This window comes from Temnothorax longispinosus, chromosome 7 (genome assembly GCF_030848805.1).
Source record: "Temnothorax longispinosus isolate EJ_2023e chromosome 7, Tlon_JGU_v1, whole genome shotgun sequence".
NCBI classification, from domain to species: Eukaryota; Metazoa; Arthropoda; class Insecta; order Hymenoptera; family Formicidae; genus Temnothorax; species Temnothorax longispinosus.
Genome location: NC_092364.1, coordinates 21,619,682 through 21,639,862, shown reverse-complemented (window position 1 = coordinate 21,639,862; position 20,181 = coordinate 21,619,682). Strand labels below are relative to the sequence as shown.

The following is a 20,181-nucleotide window of genomic DNA, read 5'->3' as shown; positions in this document are numbered from 1 at the left end:
CGATTAGGTCGTCGTGTCGCGCGGGGTGAGTGTGTCTGCGGATCGACATCCACCACCCTGAGAGTGTTTAGGCGATTAGGTCGTCGCGTCGCGCGGGGTGCGTGTGTCTGCGGATCGACACCCACCACCCTTAGAAAGTTAGGTCAGGGTTGCTCGTGGTGGTTTTAGTCGGTAGGCTATGGGCGCGCGATGCCACGCTGAGGGAGGCTCAGGGGATTTCGGTCCTCTGAAGCGCCCCTCGTAACGGTGGTACGCGTGCGCGTAGAATCCGACACTCCCCCTCCCTACCACAGGGCGAGGGTGTCTTTCGAAGATTTCCACCACGTTAAAAAAAAAAAAAAAAAAGTAGAGAACAATTTTTAATTCCTTTCAGCAATTACATTTCTATTAAGCGAGAAAGGTCAAGAAACATTTCGACTATATTGCAACAACGTCGTAAAATTAATGCAATATAGCCGAAATGGCTTCTTGACTTTTTTTGCTTAATGGATGAAGTCACACTGCATTGCCACGAGTCTCAATGTGGCTCAAGACTCTTATCTGACCCGGAGGTGGTGGTGGATTTTGCGGCCGGAACAGCAGGAAAGAAAGTGGTGAGTGTAACTGATTTTTACGTACTATGTCACTTATGTCCAACAATGTTCTATCTCTTCTGTCTTTACTTAATCGAATCGTTCATTTGAATATTTCAAAAAATAACGACGCAGAAGGTGACATCGGAGCAGCGAGGGAATCCTGCGAACCTGATATCCCGAGCAGCCTGAGAGGAGGAGGAGGCCTAGGATAGGCATCGGGCATCGGCGTATCAACACTTCTGGTAAATGTTGCTTTTTATTTTTTTCTAAAGATATTATAGAATCTGTTTTTTCGTTTGTGCTTATTCAGTTGCTACATTAAACCGTGTTTTAAAATATAAATTAGTAAAAGAAATAATTTGAAAAATTTGATTCAAGTTGATTCTAACGTAGAGACCTTTTTGCGAAGAAGTAAATTGAATGTGTATTAATCTGAATAACGAATAGCGTGACAATTATTTAATCTATTCGATTATTTTTATGTTACAGAAAATATCCACGCTGGAAGGACCATCAGCTTTGCATCGAGAAAACACGATGGACATCTCGAGCAGCCTGAGAGGAGGTGGAGGCCTAGGAGAGGCATCGGGCATCGGCGTACTTAACATTTCTGGTAAGTGTTATTTTTTATTTTTTCTAAAGATATTATAGAATCTTTTTTTCGTTTGTTTTTATTTAGTTGCTACATTAAACCATGTTTTGGAATATAAATTAGTAAAAAAAAATAAATCGAAAAATTTGATTCAAGTTGATTCTAACGTAGAGACTGTTTTCGAAGATGTAATTTAGGAAAACATTAATCGTAATAACGAATAAGATGTTCGATGTGCGTGACAATTATTTAGTCGATTCGATTATTTTTATGTTACAGAAAATATCCACGCAGGAAGGAGTATCTTCGCATCGAGGAAACAGTAACTCACATCCCGAGCAACCTGAGAGGAGGTGGAGGCCTAGGAGGAGGCATCAGGCGCCGGCGGAGCAACAAGCGGTAAATATAATTTATTTATACATATACACATATTATATCTTATACTGATGGGTCATTTACTTTTTAACCGGATAGTTATTCAGAAAATAAAAGTTAGAGAAAAATAGTTTTATTTTAGAAATTCTATAGAAGCTTATGTTCAATAGATAGAGTATTCTTAAGAAATTACAAAATTATTTCATTAAATTTGCTTAATAAACAATAATATAAAATTTAGTGTTTATATAGTAATCATTTTTTGAAATATTGACTGTCTCTCTTTCTTGCACCCTGCTTTAATTCGGATTCTACATTTCTTTGTTACAGAATCATCGTAGCGACGTTGCAGAATAACTCCGCTGTTGCGCATCGGTCGGTGAGTGATGATTAAATTTCATAATTAAGGTAACAAATTTATTTTACACATGGGAACGCGTAATCGGAGACGGGAAAGTGACGTCTCCAGCTTAATCTCAATTAATCGCGAACTTGAAATTTCTTAAACTCTCTTTAAAAATTTTTACTTTCTTTAATTTCGGGTATCGCGGTTGCGACTAATTAATATTGATAAAATAAACTAATAATAATAAAAAAATTAAATAAACTAATAAATTCGGGTGGGCAGAAATAACGTTTTAGGTAAATAGAAATATGGTAATAATATGAAATATTAGGTAGCTATATGAAAATATAGAAATATGGATAGGCGGAGAATATATACATATTATACATATAGAGATATTATACTTTGGATAGGTAGGAATACGAAGGGATTGTAACTCGTACTGTTAATTATATGGAGGGGTAAAAGCCATAGTGGTATAAGTCAAATTTTTTTAAATATTGACTCGTGTGCATAGATGCAATCTATACAATATATAAATTGCATCTATGCATACAAGACAATATTTTTAAAAATTTGACTTACACCACTATGGCTTTTACCCCTCCATGTAACATTATTTATAAGAAAATTATTGTAATAAGGAATTATAAGGAAAATTGTAATAAATTTGAAATTGTATGATACTAATGCCGGATATATTATACGAAATCAACAGAAGACGATTAAGATAATAACGGTGTTTATTTTTTATCTATAGAATTTCACATTTTAAAAATTATCGTTAATTATTATAAATTTCACATAAATGTGAAGGTTGGAATCAACGCTCAAATAATAGCTTCTTGCTTGCAAAATTTGACATTTATCTGAAAATTAAAATTATAAAATTACGATTATATTTTTCAAAATTATGAGATACAAAATTCGTAATAATTTTGAAAAATGTAATCTTAATTTTGTAATTTTAATTATCGTAATTCGTTATTAATTGGAATACGCAAGATGGAAAATTATATGTATACGCAAAATAATTCTTAACAATATATATAAAGTGTACAATGTAGAATAAAGTAAAAAGAACAGGATAAATATTACATGAGTTTTTTAAATCTTTTTATTTGGATTTTCCCGAAATAAAAGAAAAAAAGGATTAGATCTGACCAGATCAAATTATATATCAGCAGATCTGATTATATCTGTTCAGATCTGGCCAGATCTAATGAACCAGATATGGTCATATTTCGGGAGATCTAATTCTTGTTTCCCGGGTCATTAAGTTAATTGTGTATACGAGGGTATGTTCTTGACTAAGCACTTATTAACAATGATAACACGATACAGTTTCTATAATTTTAATATAATGCTATCATAAATCAGCTAATCAGATACATAAAAATTTGACGCAGCATAAAATAAATCTATTTACAATCTATAGCTTACACACTTTTTACAATAGATGTTATTGTGATTTACTAATACTATTATGTACAGAATGTGTCTCTAAAAAAGTAATGCCTTAATGAAAATATATTTTATAATGCAAAGGCGCGATAAAAAATTCTGTTAAATTGTCAAAAGAGAAAGAAATAGAAATTGTATTGTTTGCGATAGGCACGGTCAGTTAGGAATCATTTAATACAATTATAAACATTTTTAACAATTACTTATTATCTTAAATATTTTAAATAAAAAAAACGGATGATTAAGGATGAAGATTAAAATAATAGCTTGCGATTAAAGAATGTTATAAATATTATAAAATATTGTGGACACATTCATAATCTTGAACTTTAAGTTTTTGCCTAAAATCCAAAAATTCGAAAGGTTTTCTCTTAGCTGTACTGGTTTCACACTTATCGCGATGGTTGAATACACAAGAGCTATCTCTTTATCAGTCCAAGTCTATAATAGTAAACCATCTGTCAGAAATACAAATAGTATAAGATGCAAATCAAAATAGTAACAATAATGAATCTGTCGCTTGTTAAATTTTTACACGTTTGTGCAAATAATCATTCAATGATCCAATTTTTTAATTAAATGTACAAGACGCATATATCTGTAGTTTGGCATACATTCACACGCAGCCGCACGAATATACAACATATCTACAAGCATATTTCTCTTATATTTTATACGTACATAGTATCATTCGTGTCGTTTAATGTGACAAAGAATTCTTATTTAATGAAGAGAAAATGAAATCTTACAAAATAATTGTTATTAATAATAAAAATTAATTAAGATACAATCGCCGACAAACCTTAAGCTATCGAAGACCGAGCAGTCACTAAGGTCTTTACATTATTCTCTCTTGAATAATGTAAAATCGATTTTCATATCAATTCCGTCTTCAGTCTATTCATTATACTCGATAAGATTTAAAGTTGAAAATTTTATGTACGATATAATCATCTATAAAACAGGCCAACTACTTATTATATTGACTCTTTTAAATCTCGTGGGAATTCATCCTTGAACGTCAACATTTATTAAACAACATTTTACACAATTATTAATTATCAATAATCATCTGCTCTTCAACTTTTGTTAAACATTTTACAACAAGATATTAATATTAAAATTGCTATTAAAACAGCAAATAAAAATCTAGTTTGCGTGCTATCCAACTTTAAAATATATCCCTATAGGACAGATATGTGTGTTAGATATCAACCTTTTCAGAATATTCGATTTTCCATATAAAATTTACATATATATGATCATGTGTTAAAACTCTTTCCGTATATAGTGTATTCCAAGTATAGTAAACGCTATTGCAATGTAGCGTTCAAATCGGGATTACACAATAAATAAATATAAAATGAAAATTTTGATAGTCCAAGAAAATTAATTGCTTTTGCTATTGTCTTGAAATCCGGAGATGGGACTTTTAACGTTTACTGCATATTTGATAACAAAATTGCAAAAATTCCACATAGTCTTCAAATTAGGGATTAAAAGAGTTAGCATTTCGCTGAGTCCGAATTTTGATATCGTCAATAAGCAGAAATAATTATTTGCAAAGTTGAAAACGACTGGTGTAAAATTCTTCTTTCGCGCGTTAACAGCATAAGAAATTATATCGCGGTTTCAATTCTCGCTTCAAATTCTAACAATCGCGATCGAATCGCAATTTCATGTCGCTTCGGAGCGCACTTAAGTGGTATGTAGAGTCGCTCGTTGGCGTCGGATATCGCTTCGTCGGCTTCGAGCATCGGAAATACATCTAAACAGCAACTCAAGACAATCCGTCTTCGCATTCTAACGAGCGAATCGGCTGTTTTCGCTCTCCCGTGATTATCGCTCCGCAATTATTTGCCGAAGATCGCGGCTTTCTGCCGGAATTGCTCTCGCCTCGCTGCCTTTTCTTCCTCCTCCCGTTTCCGCTCCTCCTGTTCCATGCGAATCTCGTCCTCGAACTTTGAGGCCTTTCGGAGCTGCTCGATCTGCGAAAAATACAAAAGAAGAAAAACTTAATGCGACTCGTTCGGGTTACGCTTTCGCGCGTGTATTTTTTCTTCAGCGTGCACGATACGCTGGTACCTTTCTGGGGCTAATCCATGTGTTATTTAGGATTGTGTGTGTAAATAGGAAATACGTTTGTGCGATAACAGCCTAGACAAGATTTGATAAAGAAACTATACTTTTTTTCGGTATTGGCTGTGTGAGACCAGTAGTTACTAATTTTTTATAGTAATGAAGAATATACAACAGTTTTATTCTTAATTTATATCCTTAGTTTATACTGTCAATTATTCTTATATTCTAAATATATACCCAATATATAGTTATAAAAAAAAGAATATATTCTAAATGAGTAGTACGAGTTATTAATTTTTTTTTTATAAACTCCAATCTGAAGCTACAATTAATATGAAGATAAAGTTCAAATATTTAAGAAATTTATTGAAGCGTAAGAAGAAGCATAGAAAGAAAAAAGATATGTTTTCATCACGAGAGGAGAGATTAAATGTAAAAATATACCTTGGCCTCGAAGAAGTTTTTAGCGCCTGTAACACCGACCTCGTCGACATCGACTTCGGTAAGTCTGGCCAGCTGGCTCAATCCGGAATCCTGTTCCAATTCACCTGCCCGTGCTTTACGATAAATTAGCAGAAACTGCAACAAAATATAATTGTAATTACATTAAACATAAATTAAAGTTACCATATGTGATAAGCTTTGACAGGCTGGACTCGATTTTCGATTAATTTTTTAGCTGTTTCTTTCAAAAATAGAATTATCGATAAAGAATCACGACCCAATTCACAATTATTATTCTTGAGATAACATCCACCCGAACGTACGAGACATATTTATACAGAATAATTTTTTGCACAAAATATACAAATGTTTTATCTGACAATTATAGAATAATTAAATAAAAGAAAATAATTTTCTTTATTTATTGCTTGGTTCCTTTACATTTTGATAAGAGAATCGTCATTCTATAAAAAAACTTTTGTGCTGGTTATTTTAAGTAACAAATAAAGTAAAAATTAAAAAATAAAAGGCAAAAAGATAATTCGTCAAATAAAAGAATTGTACGATCGAGGGAAACTCGAGAATTGCGACGTTTATGAATGTAAGGCGTGTCGAAAGGCACAGGGGTACGTGTCGCGAACGTTTTACGGTAATTCATATCGTGATGAGTAAGAGGAAGGTGAGTAAGCCGGGCAATAAACTACTCGGGTATCACGCAATGAATCACGGCGGCGATCGACGAGCGGAGCGAATCGTGCGTGCACGCATCGCACATCATGTAGGATCGATTTGCGTGGAGAGCTTTGTTCGCGAAATACGGAATGTCACATCCGATTGTCCGTGCGTGCATCACGTACTAATTGCAAGTCAAATTCTCCTTCGAATGGTACGTGATGCCCGTATACCCGCGATCTTACTCGTGGCCGTATCGCGGTTGCGTTAACAGCGAAAGTTTCTGCTGGCGTTTCGCACGCTCCGGTATTCCGCGGACGTGTTGCGAAACCGTCGCGTCGGTTCTCCACGATCGATTCCACGTGCAATCGCCATTGCCAGGACGATGATTGCAAGCTTAATCATCGTGATATCTTAATCGTTTCGCTTGAATATTTTTAGAAGACTGATTGTGAGATTGGAAGTTTAGCATTTGATGGATGGTATCGTGCTGGTACTTTTTCATGGCTGTAGCATTTTTTTTTTACATATTCTATTTAAATTATAAATTGCAATTAGAAGTTATAAATTATTACTAAATATTACTAAATTGAGAAATATTTAAATTGAGATATATCTAAAATGAAAAACAAGACTATACTATTTAAATGTTTCTTGTATACAAATTATACTTCTCATTTATTGAAGTTGTAACAATAAAGGCTGCTAACTCGGAATTATATTTCTAGCGTAAAATTTGTTTTCAGAAAAATGCTTTTAGTTTTGCACATTTTTTCTTTTGTAGCAAGCAATCTTTCAGCGGTTTTTAAAATACTTCAGCGTGTAGGTGACCGAAATAGAACTTCAAAGTATCCTTTTTCACGCACAGCTCTGCTTGGAGAGTAAACACGATCGTATACCCAGAGCGAGTGAGACGTATACTAAACATTGCATGGGGCCTACTATTTTTACGAATAGTGTATCACATATGCGCTCGTCATAAATAAAATCTGTGAATCTGATCGAAAATTATATGATTCACCTAATAAAGGGGAAAAAAAAGTAAAGAATTAGGATAGAAAATGTGAAAAAGATTTAAAAAATGCTCTTTAGGTATTTAAGTAAGCATTTCATAAAAATTTGAAATCTTATATGACCGCTAATCTGCTTTAATTGTCTGAATATCTAATTACCTATGTACCTCTATTTGTTCTAATTTCTACGAAATAAAAATTAGCAAATTGTCTTAGGGATTGCGTTTTATTTTAATTGCGATGTTTCTCAAAATCGGCAAGGTACACGTGTTTCTCGACGGGCGAAACTCTCCCGCACAAGAGCGAAGCTCTGCACGCAGGAAATCTATTTTGGTTCAATATTTTTAACAACCGCAAGCGGAGTTGTGAGAAACACTAATGCTGGTCAGGATGGTTGTACAGACGTTATGTTTACGACGACCACATGCGGAACCGATGGTGCAAAATGTACTAACTATTTGTCTGTTTTAAAATCCATTTCTCCAATCTCTAATAGTTTCAATAGAAATAAATTTAAAGAATGTCCAATAAATTATGATAAAAATGTTAATAATACGCAAAAGTAGTGGATATCTGTATTTCTTTTCTCGCAAAGAATTAATTTCTGCTTTTTAATAAGCACAAACATCGATATCGTTATTATCGGCTTATTAAATCCATTAAAAACGATTCACATTATCATTGCGTTTAGTAGTTAGTAGATCATTTATATTATTTGTCAGTTTTGAAATATTACAGATCTCTCGAAGCTGATAAAAATAAACCAACCTCACGGAAAGATATACGACCGTCGCCATCCTCGTCGACCTCCTGGATCATCGCCTTGAGTCCGAGATGCGTCTGCGGTGCACCCAAAACTTCCATCATTCGTTTCAGTTCAGAGAGATCGAGAAAGCCATCGTGACCATCATCGAATCTGCAACAAGTATATATTGATGAGTAAAATTAGCAACTTAATCATTTTATCGTGTTGTTTTTCGTCTTGAAATCTTAAAATTTTCTTAAAATATCACTTTCTTTATTCCTTAAGCTTTCTGTCAATAAAATTATGATGAATAACTGACGGGACACGAGCATTCTGGAACTAAAGCGCAAAGTTTTAGAATCTTATTTCTTGTTTATACTTCAAAATAATTTTATTTTATATTAAAATGTGTTTTACATCTCCGAATTCTTAAGCATAATTGACAAAGTATTCGGCTTGAAAATTATTTAAGAATAAAATTATCGATTCAAGATACGATAGGATACTTGCATAAATACGGTAAAGTATAGGTATAATCTGTTATGCTGACTAGAGACTATATTTTGCGACGACCTCCTTTCGCTGCGTGAAGTGGCATTTTTCAGCGATTGACCCGCCAATAAATTATCATGATGACGCTAGTCAATGAGACGCCGAGCTAAACGTGTCATATACGTATATTATAGTCCGTCGCCTCTGGTTAATCAGTTAATCACAATACCGCGCGCGATTTAATCGCCGGTCATTGAATGCGGTTGCATGAAGGAACAAGGAAGAAAAATTTGGGACAATGTCATTATTGGCGAACGAGACTCGATTATTAAACGAATCGGCCGGAAAAGTCGGTAGAAATTGCTTCAATCTCACCATTGCCGTAATAGGTTTCCTATTTCACAGAATTCGAGGAAGTGTTACAATGAAATAGAAAATGGCACAAGTTCTTTGTGACTCAGTAATTCCGCGAAATAAACAATGAAGGTGTGACGTGGATTCAAGTTGGATTACAGTGCAATTGTAAATCTCATAGTAATCTCATTAAAATCGAATTATTAAATTAAGATAAAAAAAAGTGGTATAAAATTAAAGTTCTATTTAATATGTAACTAATTTATCTAATTTTATTTAATATAAACTGAAAAACTGATATAATTAAGAAATCTCCATCAGAGGAAAAGTGAAATAATGTTAATTAATGTTGTATTTTAAACTCGACGAGATTTTAAAATATATTCATTCGCGTAATGAATATTATATTATTTATTCTAAATTATTTAATGCATAGCTTAAAAATTAATGTCTTTCTCTTTTCAGTACAAAGAGTACGATTTATAGAGAAAGAAATCGATTTAATTTAAATAATGACTTTAATTGGGGAAATCGGCTCGGTTTTCCTTCGACAGTCAAACGACATGCAGTTACATTCTCCATAACTGCAGTCGTTATAACACAGAGATTGTCTTAAACTCGGCCGTCATTAACATTCGCGACTTTCTTCACATTTATTATTACGAGGCCGACGTCTCGTTGGCCGCAATGTAAAAGGCAGTACATTTAATAACTAGAACGTCTTTCGTAGAAAGCGGGCAAAACAGGTTGACCAAGATTCTTATCTATAGAAAAATTTGTGCATTTTCCGTACGCGTAACTTTAGCCTAGTGCCGATTTAACTGCCAATTCGATACGGCACTTATTCCTTCTCCAGACTTTTTGCGCGAGTGTGTATGTCGCGCCGTAAGAAATTTCGGTCCAGAATAACTGCGTGTCGTTGGGATTTTATTACGCGTTGTACTGCAGCGCGCACCATCGTAAATGCAAAATGCGAAAAACAATTTACCTCGATGACGCATTTCTCCGCACAATCGTCGAGGTAACTGTTTGACATTATTAGACTCGCTCTTTAGTTGCGCAAAATGTTGAAAAAAATGTGGGCGTGTGCACGAGCTAAAGGTTAAGTGGATCACGTCCACGGTTGTTGTTAGAAATAACGAGCCGCACAATTTTATATATGCAATCCGCGCGAAAATCATACATCCCGTAATCTATGCAGCTCTCGACCGAGTGCAATGTGAGATAAAATCAGTACGCGATATTATCTGACCGAAATTATCAAATTAACAAACATGATATATATGCGCTTACATCATTAATATTATTAATTAAATACTTTAGTTTTAGCCTCAAGCACGGAATTAAATTCAAAAATATTTATTCTATCATTCAATTATTATTTTCATATTGATCATTCAGTTGCAATAAATATAGAATAACTAAAATATATATAAAATTGTATAGAAAATCTATTTCTTTTGTTTAAAGAACGTAAGTGTTTTGTGAAACATTCGCGAAAGAGCAATAAGGCTAACGAAAGGAAGTGTGAGAATCCCTTATATCTTCGTATCTACCAGTCTGTAAGTTTTAATTATCGGAGAGCGTTTAAACGCGACGAGAGAGAAAACGTGGGAACAATTGTCAATATTTAAATTTACGAGTCTCTCGGCAGGATGTCAATCTTATTTGGCGGTAACTCCGCGACCGGAAATTAGTGAAATCGCGACTTTCCGCGAAAGGGATAAAGAACGTCGTCTAGCACGAGTTTGCTTTACAGCGTGCTAGTGCGTTCGTTTTATCGAAGTGCATAGGATCGAACCGCTTATTAGTATCATATGCCTATCGCATGTTTGAAAGTCTCCGCTAACAATAAATAGAAAATAAAGTATGAGCGTATGAAATATTAATAGGGACATTTGATAAAATCTTGATGTTTAGATGATTAATGCCAGATAATTGGAAATTTATTTAATCTCAATTAGAGATGAAAATCTATAATAAGCATTTAATTTTTGAAAACTAAAATTATATATGGCATCTAAAAATAGTGTAAAACGCTGAACTGCGATTGACGTTATTCGTATATTGCGATGTCGTAAATCGATAGAGAGCGATCATTATATAGCGATCATTTTATATTATATAATCGGCCTATACATATATATAACGAGACATAACTATCGCGGGTTAAAGACCACTTGCACGGCAAACCGGTCTTCTTAACCACCATGATTAACGAGTTCCCATAAAAATCGACATGACCTGTATAGAAAAAGTATATCGTTTAAGCTAATTCAGCAAGTGCTGGAGTGTAATTTGCAAAATTAAAATTTTATTTTTTCAGCTTGAGCCGACTATTGCGAAATTTATCATGTCGCTGTAACACCCACTTACTTTATTTATCAGGATATCCGCATACTTCTATTATAATCCTAATTAAGCAGAACGTTGAAAAATCGTCCTGCCATTCCGCCGGCATTTTCGAAGTTCGTTAGACTTTAGAAGAACGGGACGTTAAAGGAAATTGCTTCCGCATTAGTTAACGACGTTACTGCGAGGCGCCGGAAATTGAAGCGATGTAGGCGGGAAGGCACCTGGACGGTAAATCCTTTCAATCAGAAGGAATTGTAATTATTCTGCTGGAAAGGTCAATATTTGCCAGGACCTCGCTGTTTCGGGCAATTAAACGCACGAACAAAAATCTATTACGTTTATTATATTCATTAGCTTTATGAATATATGCATACCTCACGCTGGAGCATAATGTAACTGTTATTGCAACGTTACAGCCGTTGTAACATGTAACAGTTAATTTCAACGTTATTGTATAATCTGACGTTCCTCACTGCCAACATTAGAAAGACATTGAAGTGAATCGTGATCGAAACGTTTCTGGTTTTCTTTTTGCCGTTAGCAGAGAGAATTATGCAGATATTGACACTTTTAAGGAAGAAATAGATGATAAACATGTGTAATAATAATTTGATTGAAATCGCTCTTCTTTTACTTCTTCGCAGGCATTAAGTATCAACAAGTAATATGATTGTCTCTTTCCCTCCCTCGCGCTCTCTTTTTTTCTTTCTTTATTTATTAGAAGCTAAAGAGATTTCACGGAGTGAGAGGAGGCGAAGTTCGAGTGAGGCGAAGGTCGAGGTCGCATTTTTATAAGCACAGTTAAGCGAGATCAATAAAAGCAGCAGACAGAGAAGGATAAACGTGGTAGATACGTGGGAGAAATGTTAAAATCAACACTTTATGTAACTTCTTTTAATCGATAAATGCTTGTCGACGACCTAAATCTATTAACATCTGCCGATTAATGCTTAAAATTAATATAGAATTTTGAATAATAGATTTCTTTAAAAAAATGTTCATAAAAATAGAGAGATTTATAAATGTTGTTCTTCATTATTACATTTTCGAACGAGGATTAAGAATACTACGCGCTTATTTTCGACTGTGAATATTATTGTTACATCACTTTATTATCTATAAATAACTCAATGCCCGATTATTGTCGCGCGATGGATCGTCGCTCTCGGTTTTATCGAGCTCGTCCGACAGTTTTAATCGGTCAAGTGAAACGCGCTCCAATCAACGTGGATTGTGCCGAGGCACCCACGTAAATGCAACGCGATCGTTACCACGTTACCACGTTAAATGTGTCACAGATTTGGATTGACTTTGCGAAAGCTTAATTAAAAGCTACATATCGCGAGGTAAATAGTTAAAAATTTCAACAAATTTATTTCGTTATCTCTCAAAATTGGTTTTACGAGGTCACAGGTCACACATAGTTTAATATAGTATCAGTTTAGTCTCTAACATAGTTGTTTACAGCATACAGTATACTTTTGCCTCGCGCGCGTTATCAGCGGTCTGATATATATCATCCTAAAAGGGAAAAATCACTTTTTAAATGTTTAATATTATTTTGCGAAGGAAAGAAAATGCTTTATTCATGAATTTTCACGAATGTGCAATTTACGACTCAAAGAATTTATGTATATTGCCTGGAAAGCGGTGTTCCAGGCGTCTTTCCGCCTTGCCTTTCTTTTTATTAACCGCTACAACGTTGTAGCGCGCAATTATCACAACGCAACGACACCATTGCGCTTCTGATCTCGTTATCGCGGTACCGCATGATATCGCGCGATCGTTCCGCATCGGACCGGCTCGGCGGTGAGCGTTTCATTCTCCGCGTTTCGTTTTCCAGGAGTAGCTCTGAGGAAACCGGGTCAAGGTAACACGCGACGTGGTCCCGTTTATCCTTGTTTTCCAAGATCGATACGCGGCGGTGGATGGTCCTTCGAGGAACGACGAAAGACGTCATTGCGACGAATTGGCGACGTGCCGAGGACGAGGACGAGGATGGCTTGAGCTTTTGCTTCTGCTTTGCCGAAATCTAGGATGATCGCAACATATAGCTGTGATTTCCCGAGAAATTTTCAATGAGAAATGGAGATTTGCGGGATTGAGCGATCAACAATGTGTGGAACCGAAAATTGCGATAAATGATATTTCAATGTGGAAAAATAATAGTCCCGTTTAAAAAATATATTTTCTTGATTTGTGTAAATTTCAACACTTTATACAACATTTAATAGAGGGGTAACATATTTCTTTTACTAGTTGTTACTATATGTGAGATTGCAAAGGATAACGTTAATTTGACGTGTGAAATGAAAGTTGTCCCGATTAATAAAATATCAAGATTAAATTCATATTTTGCGCTTATTCCGAAAGCCTAAGGATTTCAATAGTTGATTAACATCTTTTGTTAACCATCGCATTACATTGCAGATAATAAATACTGCTTTACCGCGCAAGAAGAAGTTATCGTCCCGTTTAAGTAAAGAAACGTGTTGGATTTTTTTCCGTTCTCAAAGCTTCCGTCTATTCTAATAACTAATTAGTATCTTTTCTCTACACAGCAACTAACTTATTGTTAGTATGTGAGATTGCGGAGAGAGAAGTTCGTACGGCGCGGCGCGCGGCGTACAGATTAGAATTCTGCAAAACTGAAGGAATCGCAACGCGCTTTGTGAACCGTGGAAGCGTCTCCTAAACGGGGGTAAACGTCGTCCATGAAAAACGCTGTGCCTTTTCCCATCAACGAAACATTATTTAAAACGTCTAACAATATCACTGTTAGGAATACCGAATGCCTTTCATCGCTGCGAGCCGAGCCGTGCCGTTTGTATATTCGGAACGCGCGATTTCTTCGAACGACAGATAACGGTTTGTCGTGCCAATGCAGGCATCTAAAAATTATTCGAACCTTTGATGGAGATGAAAAAATGTAAGAAGCTATATTAAAATATCTTATCGAAATATTTCTATCTAATTATTTCTTAACAGATGGTCCGGAAATCGCAGTACGCGAGAAGATATATTTCTGCGCGAAATATTTCTCGTGAATACGTTGGAAAAATTGCGAAAGTTTTGAGATTAACACAAGGCTTCATTTGGAGATGGATATTCGTTTTTGCGTAGCATTCGTTGCCTTTTGCGCGGAGTTATCGATTCCGAGAGTATCTCTTGAATGCATGTATGCATTCACCTACTTCAGCGGCGAAAGGGTTAAGGTCATCGTTCCTCGCTTATACGTATAAAAGCGAATCGATCACACACCTCGCTGTATCATTGCGATGGGGAAAGTTAAGCGCGCGTTCAATCGAGCCGTGGAAACCTCGACTTTCGACCTCGCGCGAGTCGCGGTGCAGGTCGATAGAAGTTTCTCAATAAAGAGTACGAACGTATTCTTCTATTTCTATTCCTATTCTTCTATCTTATCAAAACAGATAACATTAGTTGATACCATTAACGTACAGTATTTAAAAAAAGTACAGACATTAATTTCTAAACGACAGAAAATAGAATTATTTACACGTATATCGATTGCTTTTTGATTGAGAATTAAATGTTTCCAATTAAATGACCGGAACACTACATTCGGCAACAGTACAGGATGAAAGGGTCAACCGGGACAGCGGATGTTACACCGGCTTCCGAGCTCTTTAAATTAGTTATAGGATTTAAGCGGTTAATTGAGACGCGAGTCTCTTCGGTCCACGACCCGACCGGAGGGTCAGCCATGGGATCCGATTTCGGGTCTACCAATCAGCTTCCTCTGAATTCTCTGAGGAGGAAATTTGTCGAGGATAGCGAGCCCGGCGAAGAGCAAACACTTTCGACTCTGTCAGTCCCCGGTGCAGGAAATGTTGGATAGATAATGCAACCGCAGCCTACGTGAACGCATCCGAGTACTATCGCATATCACCGAACTTAAAACCGCAGTGAGACAACGTATATTTAGTCTGGTCGGCGACAGAACGTCTGGCCGGTTAATATATCGGGTTACCGTTGAAGAAAATAATTATTTTTACGTTCCTCTCGAACTTTAATAGGGAAAGAGAAGACGTGACACGTTCATATCGGATTGTCGATAAGCCACGATGAGCAGACTTGATAGCCATGCTTCTGCTTCGAATAAATCGTGAAATTTTCTACAATACAGCAAGCATCAAATCTAAAATCCAAACGATCGATCGAGAGATTATGTGGGTATTAATCGGGAATTGATGTATTTTAATGAAGCGATAAGTAAACGATACGCTGGCTGATATTTTGATATGTATATGTACATATATATACATATGTATATAAGCTAGAATATTCATTTTATTCCCTCGCACTCTTTACGTAATGCTCTACTTCGCAAACTGCAATCAATTTGGTTCCTAGATACTGACAGGTGATTGACTTTTGCTTTCTGTTTAAATACCCGCGAGGGAAAAAAGCCTCTCGAGAACGGCACGAGAGTTTCTCCGTTGCGCCCGCAGCGCGCACGTGCGTATATCCTGCGTGTGCGTGCTGCGATCCGTCATCCGGAAGGACCGATGATTGTTGTGCGCTCGTGTCGAGAAGTCGTCCTTGTCTTTTCGCCGCGAAACCGGTTATCTTTGCAACCTCGGGCCTCGATAAATCGTAGGCGACATATTTTCTCCGAAATGCCTGCGTTCCCTCTTCTCCTTCTTCTCTTCCTCTCGCTGCGCGCGATATCACCGACTCGGAATTAATATTAAATGGTTCACCGTCGAGCGAAGGGTCAGGGTCACATTTTTAACTCTCCCGAGAATATAAATTAATCTTTTGTCTGAGTTTTTTAAATACATCTTTCATCTAAAGCTTACGCGCGATGCGCCTAGAATAATAATTTTGAAATAATAAATGCGAGATAAGATCTGCAATTTCCGATTTCTGTTTCATAAATTTAATTTATCAATTCACTTCTTAATTTAGCTGTTTGTCACATTTTCTATTTCTAGATTTTCCGTGACCTCGTAACAAAAAACGAACTACGTTCTTGGAAAATCGACACGCGTTCAGCAATGTACCTTCCACGATCGCCGCTGGCTATAACACGTTTTTTGAGATTTATCAGCGGAGAACGTAAAAACACGGAGACGTAGTTTTCCGACGAATAAGGTGCGCCGAGAGAAAAAAAGGAAATCGCAGGGAGAATCGTGGAGAATTGCACGCTCGGTCATTACGAAACCACGAACGCCGAGAGATTCGTGACGTGCATTTCTTCGAGAGAAGAAACGCAAGCTGCACGAAGAGGGCAGACGACCTCGGGCCTCGAGGCTCGGGGTCCCTGCGGGCCCCATACCGCGTCCCCCTCGTCACGGTCCCCGGTACCCTACGCCCTTTGTGTCTCAGAGTAGGTAGGAATTTCGAAGTCAACGTGGTAGCAGGTTTGACAACGGTCGGAGAAGTAGGGTGGGTGCTCCGGGTACTCAGGTATATCTTCAACGCCTATTGCAAAGGTAAGAACGAACGTGACACAGAGAGCGATCTATTTGAAATTTAAATAAATCACATACACACACACACACACACACACATCATACACATAAATCATACATCGTCTAGTGAAGAATGAAGCTTGGACTATTGGGAATACATTCGGCTATTTGGGCGTCTCCTACGCAGCTATTTATAATTTTGCCGCAACGCCTAAATGACAGACAGTTTCGTGGGTTCCGTAATGAAGTCCGTTATCGCAAAAGGTGAGCGCGATGGGGCGATTAAGCGGCGATGATAGCGCGCTGCGGGACGTTGTCAGATTAACTAGGAAATCTCGCGAGACGTCGCGTGAGAGGGTTCTTCTATTCTAAACCGAGAATCCGCAAAGGGATTCTAATGAAGACGTACCGCGTGCGAGAGAAACCCGCGGCTCGTATAGACAACAACGTTTATTAACGTGATGATATCGCGTGCAGCTTGACGCGCAGCCGCATCACAAATCGGTGCAGCCGATCTCCGAGATTGTACTCGGAACACTTGAAGCTTGATCGAGCTGGCAAAAAGAAAATTCGTACGTATAATCAATAAATTTTCTTCCGTCGTTACTCCGGACGGCAATTCTAAATAAAGAATGAATATGTAATTATATATAAAGGGTAAGCACGTTAGATAAGAAATAGATACCGCGCGTTATACCGCTCCTTTAAATTGCGCTGTATTTTCGACAAGTTAAATACCTAAATATTGATAAGATTTTTTTATGACTCACTGAGTAAGTCACTGAAACAGGTTGAATGATATTTCTCGGCGATATTGGTTTTACAGATAGAATAAGTTTGCTCGCAATCACGCGACCGTTTAACTCGAAAGTGTTTGCCGCTAATAATATTTCGTCTCAATGACGACTTAAACTTCGTGACACGAAGGAACATTTATCTTCATCTGATTATACGTGCGTGTTATAGTCCAGGCTGACTCGTAAAAATAAACAGCTAGGCAGAGTACGCCTATTAAGTTGATAATGCTATATATAGCTCGAACAGTCGCAGGTACGTTTAAGCGAAACTGTCATTCGCGTCACGAAAACATATTTAAATTTATTCCAATAAATAAGCAAGAGAACGAAAGAAAAGAGAAAAAAAAGCCAAAAGTTTTACTTGAACATTTTATAATAATATAAAAATATAGAGGCAAATGTATTAAATAACTAAATTTAATTCAATATTGTAATACTTCAACGTACATTTATATTAACAGTATTTTATGTTCTGTTATCAATACCGCATTACATTTAATTAAATATTTTAATACTTATATGTAGATTTATATTAGCAGTATTTTGTATTCTGACATTAATACTGCAATATAAAGTAACAATAAAAATATACTCATTGCAACAGTCTTTTTAATCTGACATTCTTTTAATCCTTTTAATTCTATTTCGGAGTACTGAATCAAAGCCTTGAATAATTAAACGCGTCGCTGTGGCGACGTTAGCTTCGATCTGCCGTTATTGATATATCTTTCAATCGCAACGACGCGTACAAGTAAAAAGAAAATAGAAGAAATTAAGAGCTAGAAAACGCTCACCTGTTGAAGGTCTGCTCGTACTGCTTGATCTCGCGACGCGACAGCTCATGGAATTCCGTGTAAACGTTCACGAACTTGTACTGCTTCTTCACCTCCTTGCCCTCCTCGAGTTCATCGTTGATCCTCTGCCGTCTGCTGAGCAGGCTGCTGAGTTCGGCGTCCGCTGGCATGATCCTCGATCCTTTCGATCTGAATTCTTTTGAGTGAAGGAGGACGAAGGAATTCGTGTGTGTTAAAAGCGCGAAACGGTTTTTACGGAAACGAAGATGCTTATGAGAACGCGGCACGCGGAATAAGTTAACGAGAGTGAAGGAGAGGTTGTCAGGGTAGACGAGGAATACTCCTCCGTGAAGGAACAATCCGCACGCCGCGGCGAGACCGCATGTACTGACGCGGCGCGGCGCGGCGCTGAGCCGGCCGAGCCGAGCCGAGCGTAGGAGCGGCTGGGAGCCGGGTGAACAGGCAGTGCCGTAGCTGTTGTCGAACAGCATTTATCCTTCGAATACGTTTTTCTTTTGAGCTTATCTAAATTTCGAAAGCGCGATAACGCGATTGCGGTTCTTTCGAAAGCGACTATTAGAATATGTATCTCGTTTAACATTCCGATAATTAATTCTCACTGTCTACAATTGTAAAACTGCTCTTAGTAAAAGAAGAGACTTGCGATTGTACTTAATCCTTTACCTAGATATAGTAATTTTTTTGATATTATGCTCTTCCATTTGGGGTAATAAAATGGATGACTTATAATTGTGATGTTATATACATGTCTCTTTTGTTTTTATTTGTTTCGAAGAGGAGTTTGCGCGAATGTCTAATGTAAAATTTGTTACTTAGTTGATTAGTTTACGTAACTATACTTGTTCTAGAATATGACAGCTATATATTTGAAGATGATAGAAATTACAAAATCCGTATGGGAGAATTAATTAAAAATTAAAGAATAAAAAAATAAATAATAAAATAATGAAACAGTATATAAATTGATAGAATAGTCTTTTTGAAATTTTGTTTATTATTAGCAAGTTCGACGCTCTTGTATAACGTCATCTGGTTGTTGCAACACCTGATGCCATCACGAGCTCAAAATCGATATGTAACGCGCGCGCCCGTTATTCGTATTTTCTCCCATACTTGTTTCCTTTTCGTCAAAGTTACGCCAACCGTGAAAATGTATTATTTGCAAGCATATTGTCATTATATGCAGTTGTAGGCGGTGAATACAATGCGGAAGATGACAACGAGGTCAGCGCGAGGGCAGTATTTATTTCCTCAACGTCGATTTAAACTAATGCGAAGGAAATTAAGTGGAGTTTCCTAAAAATTAAAAGTCAGCGTAAATTATTAATATAAATGCAAATCGCAAATTGCAAAAAAAATTTTGATATAAATATAAACGTGTATATATATATGTAGAGATATATCTACGTCGATCGTATATATCGATCTTTATATATTTTGTGTTATATAAAATATATTCTAGATATATACTTTGCGTTATATGAAATATATTGTACTTTTTTAAAATAGAAAGTTACATTAAAAAAGAACCGAATTCCAAGATTTCATTATTTTTTTTTTAATTTAAACAATAAAAATATTTTATTGACAGTGGGAAATTATGAATTTATCTTACACAGAAT

At 36.4% G+C, this 20,181-nt stretch overlaps 1 protein-coding gene and 1 long non-coding RNA gene across 3 annotated transcripts; one reads left to right on the top strand and one right to left on the bottom strand.

The window, feature by feature from the left end:
* The first annotated feature begins 367 nt into the window (after nucleotides 1-367).
* Nucleotides 368-1,979, top strand: LOC139816871 (uncharacterized). Of its 2 annotated transcripts, XR_011733101.1 has the most exons (5): nucleotides 368-593; nucleotides 708-817; nucleotides 1,065-1,188; nucleotides 1,447-1,566; nucleotides 1,873-1,979. It is a non-coding gene; the product is annotated as an uncharacterized lncRNA (long non-coding RNA). The 2 variants fall into 2 exon arrangements; XR_011733100.1 differs by lacking the exon at nucleotides 1,873-1,979 and having other exon boundaries at nucleotides 1,447-1,866.
* Nucleotides 1,980-3,229: 1,250 nt separating this feature from the next.
* Nucleotides 3,230-18,936, bottom strand: Swip-1 (EF-hand domain-containing protein D2 homolog Swip-1). Its single transcript, XM_071784671.1, has 4 exons — nucleotides 18,539-18,936; nucleotides 8,332-8,479; nucleotides 5,879-6,013; nucleotides 3,230-5,340 (listed from the first exon to the last, which is right to left on the bottom strand). Exons 1-4 carry the CDS (start codon nucleotides 18,706-18,708, stop codon nucleotides 5,206-5,208), a joined length of 588 nt encoding a protein of 195 aa, XP_071640772.1. The 5' UTR covers nucleotides 18,709-18,936; the 3' UTR covers nucleotides 3,230-5,205.
* Between the last annotated feature and the right edge of the window lie 1,245 nt (nucleotides 18,937-20,181).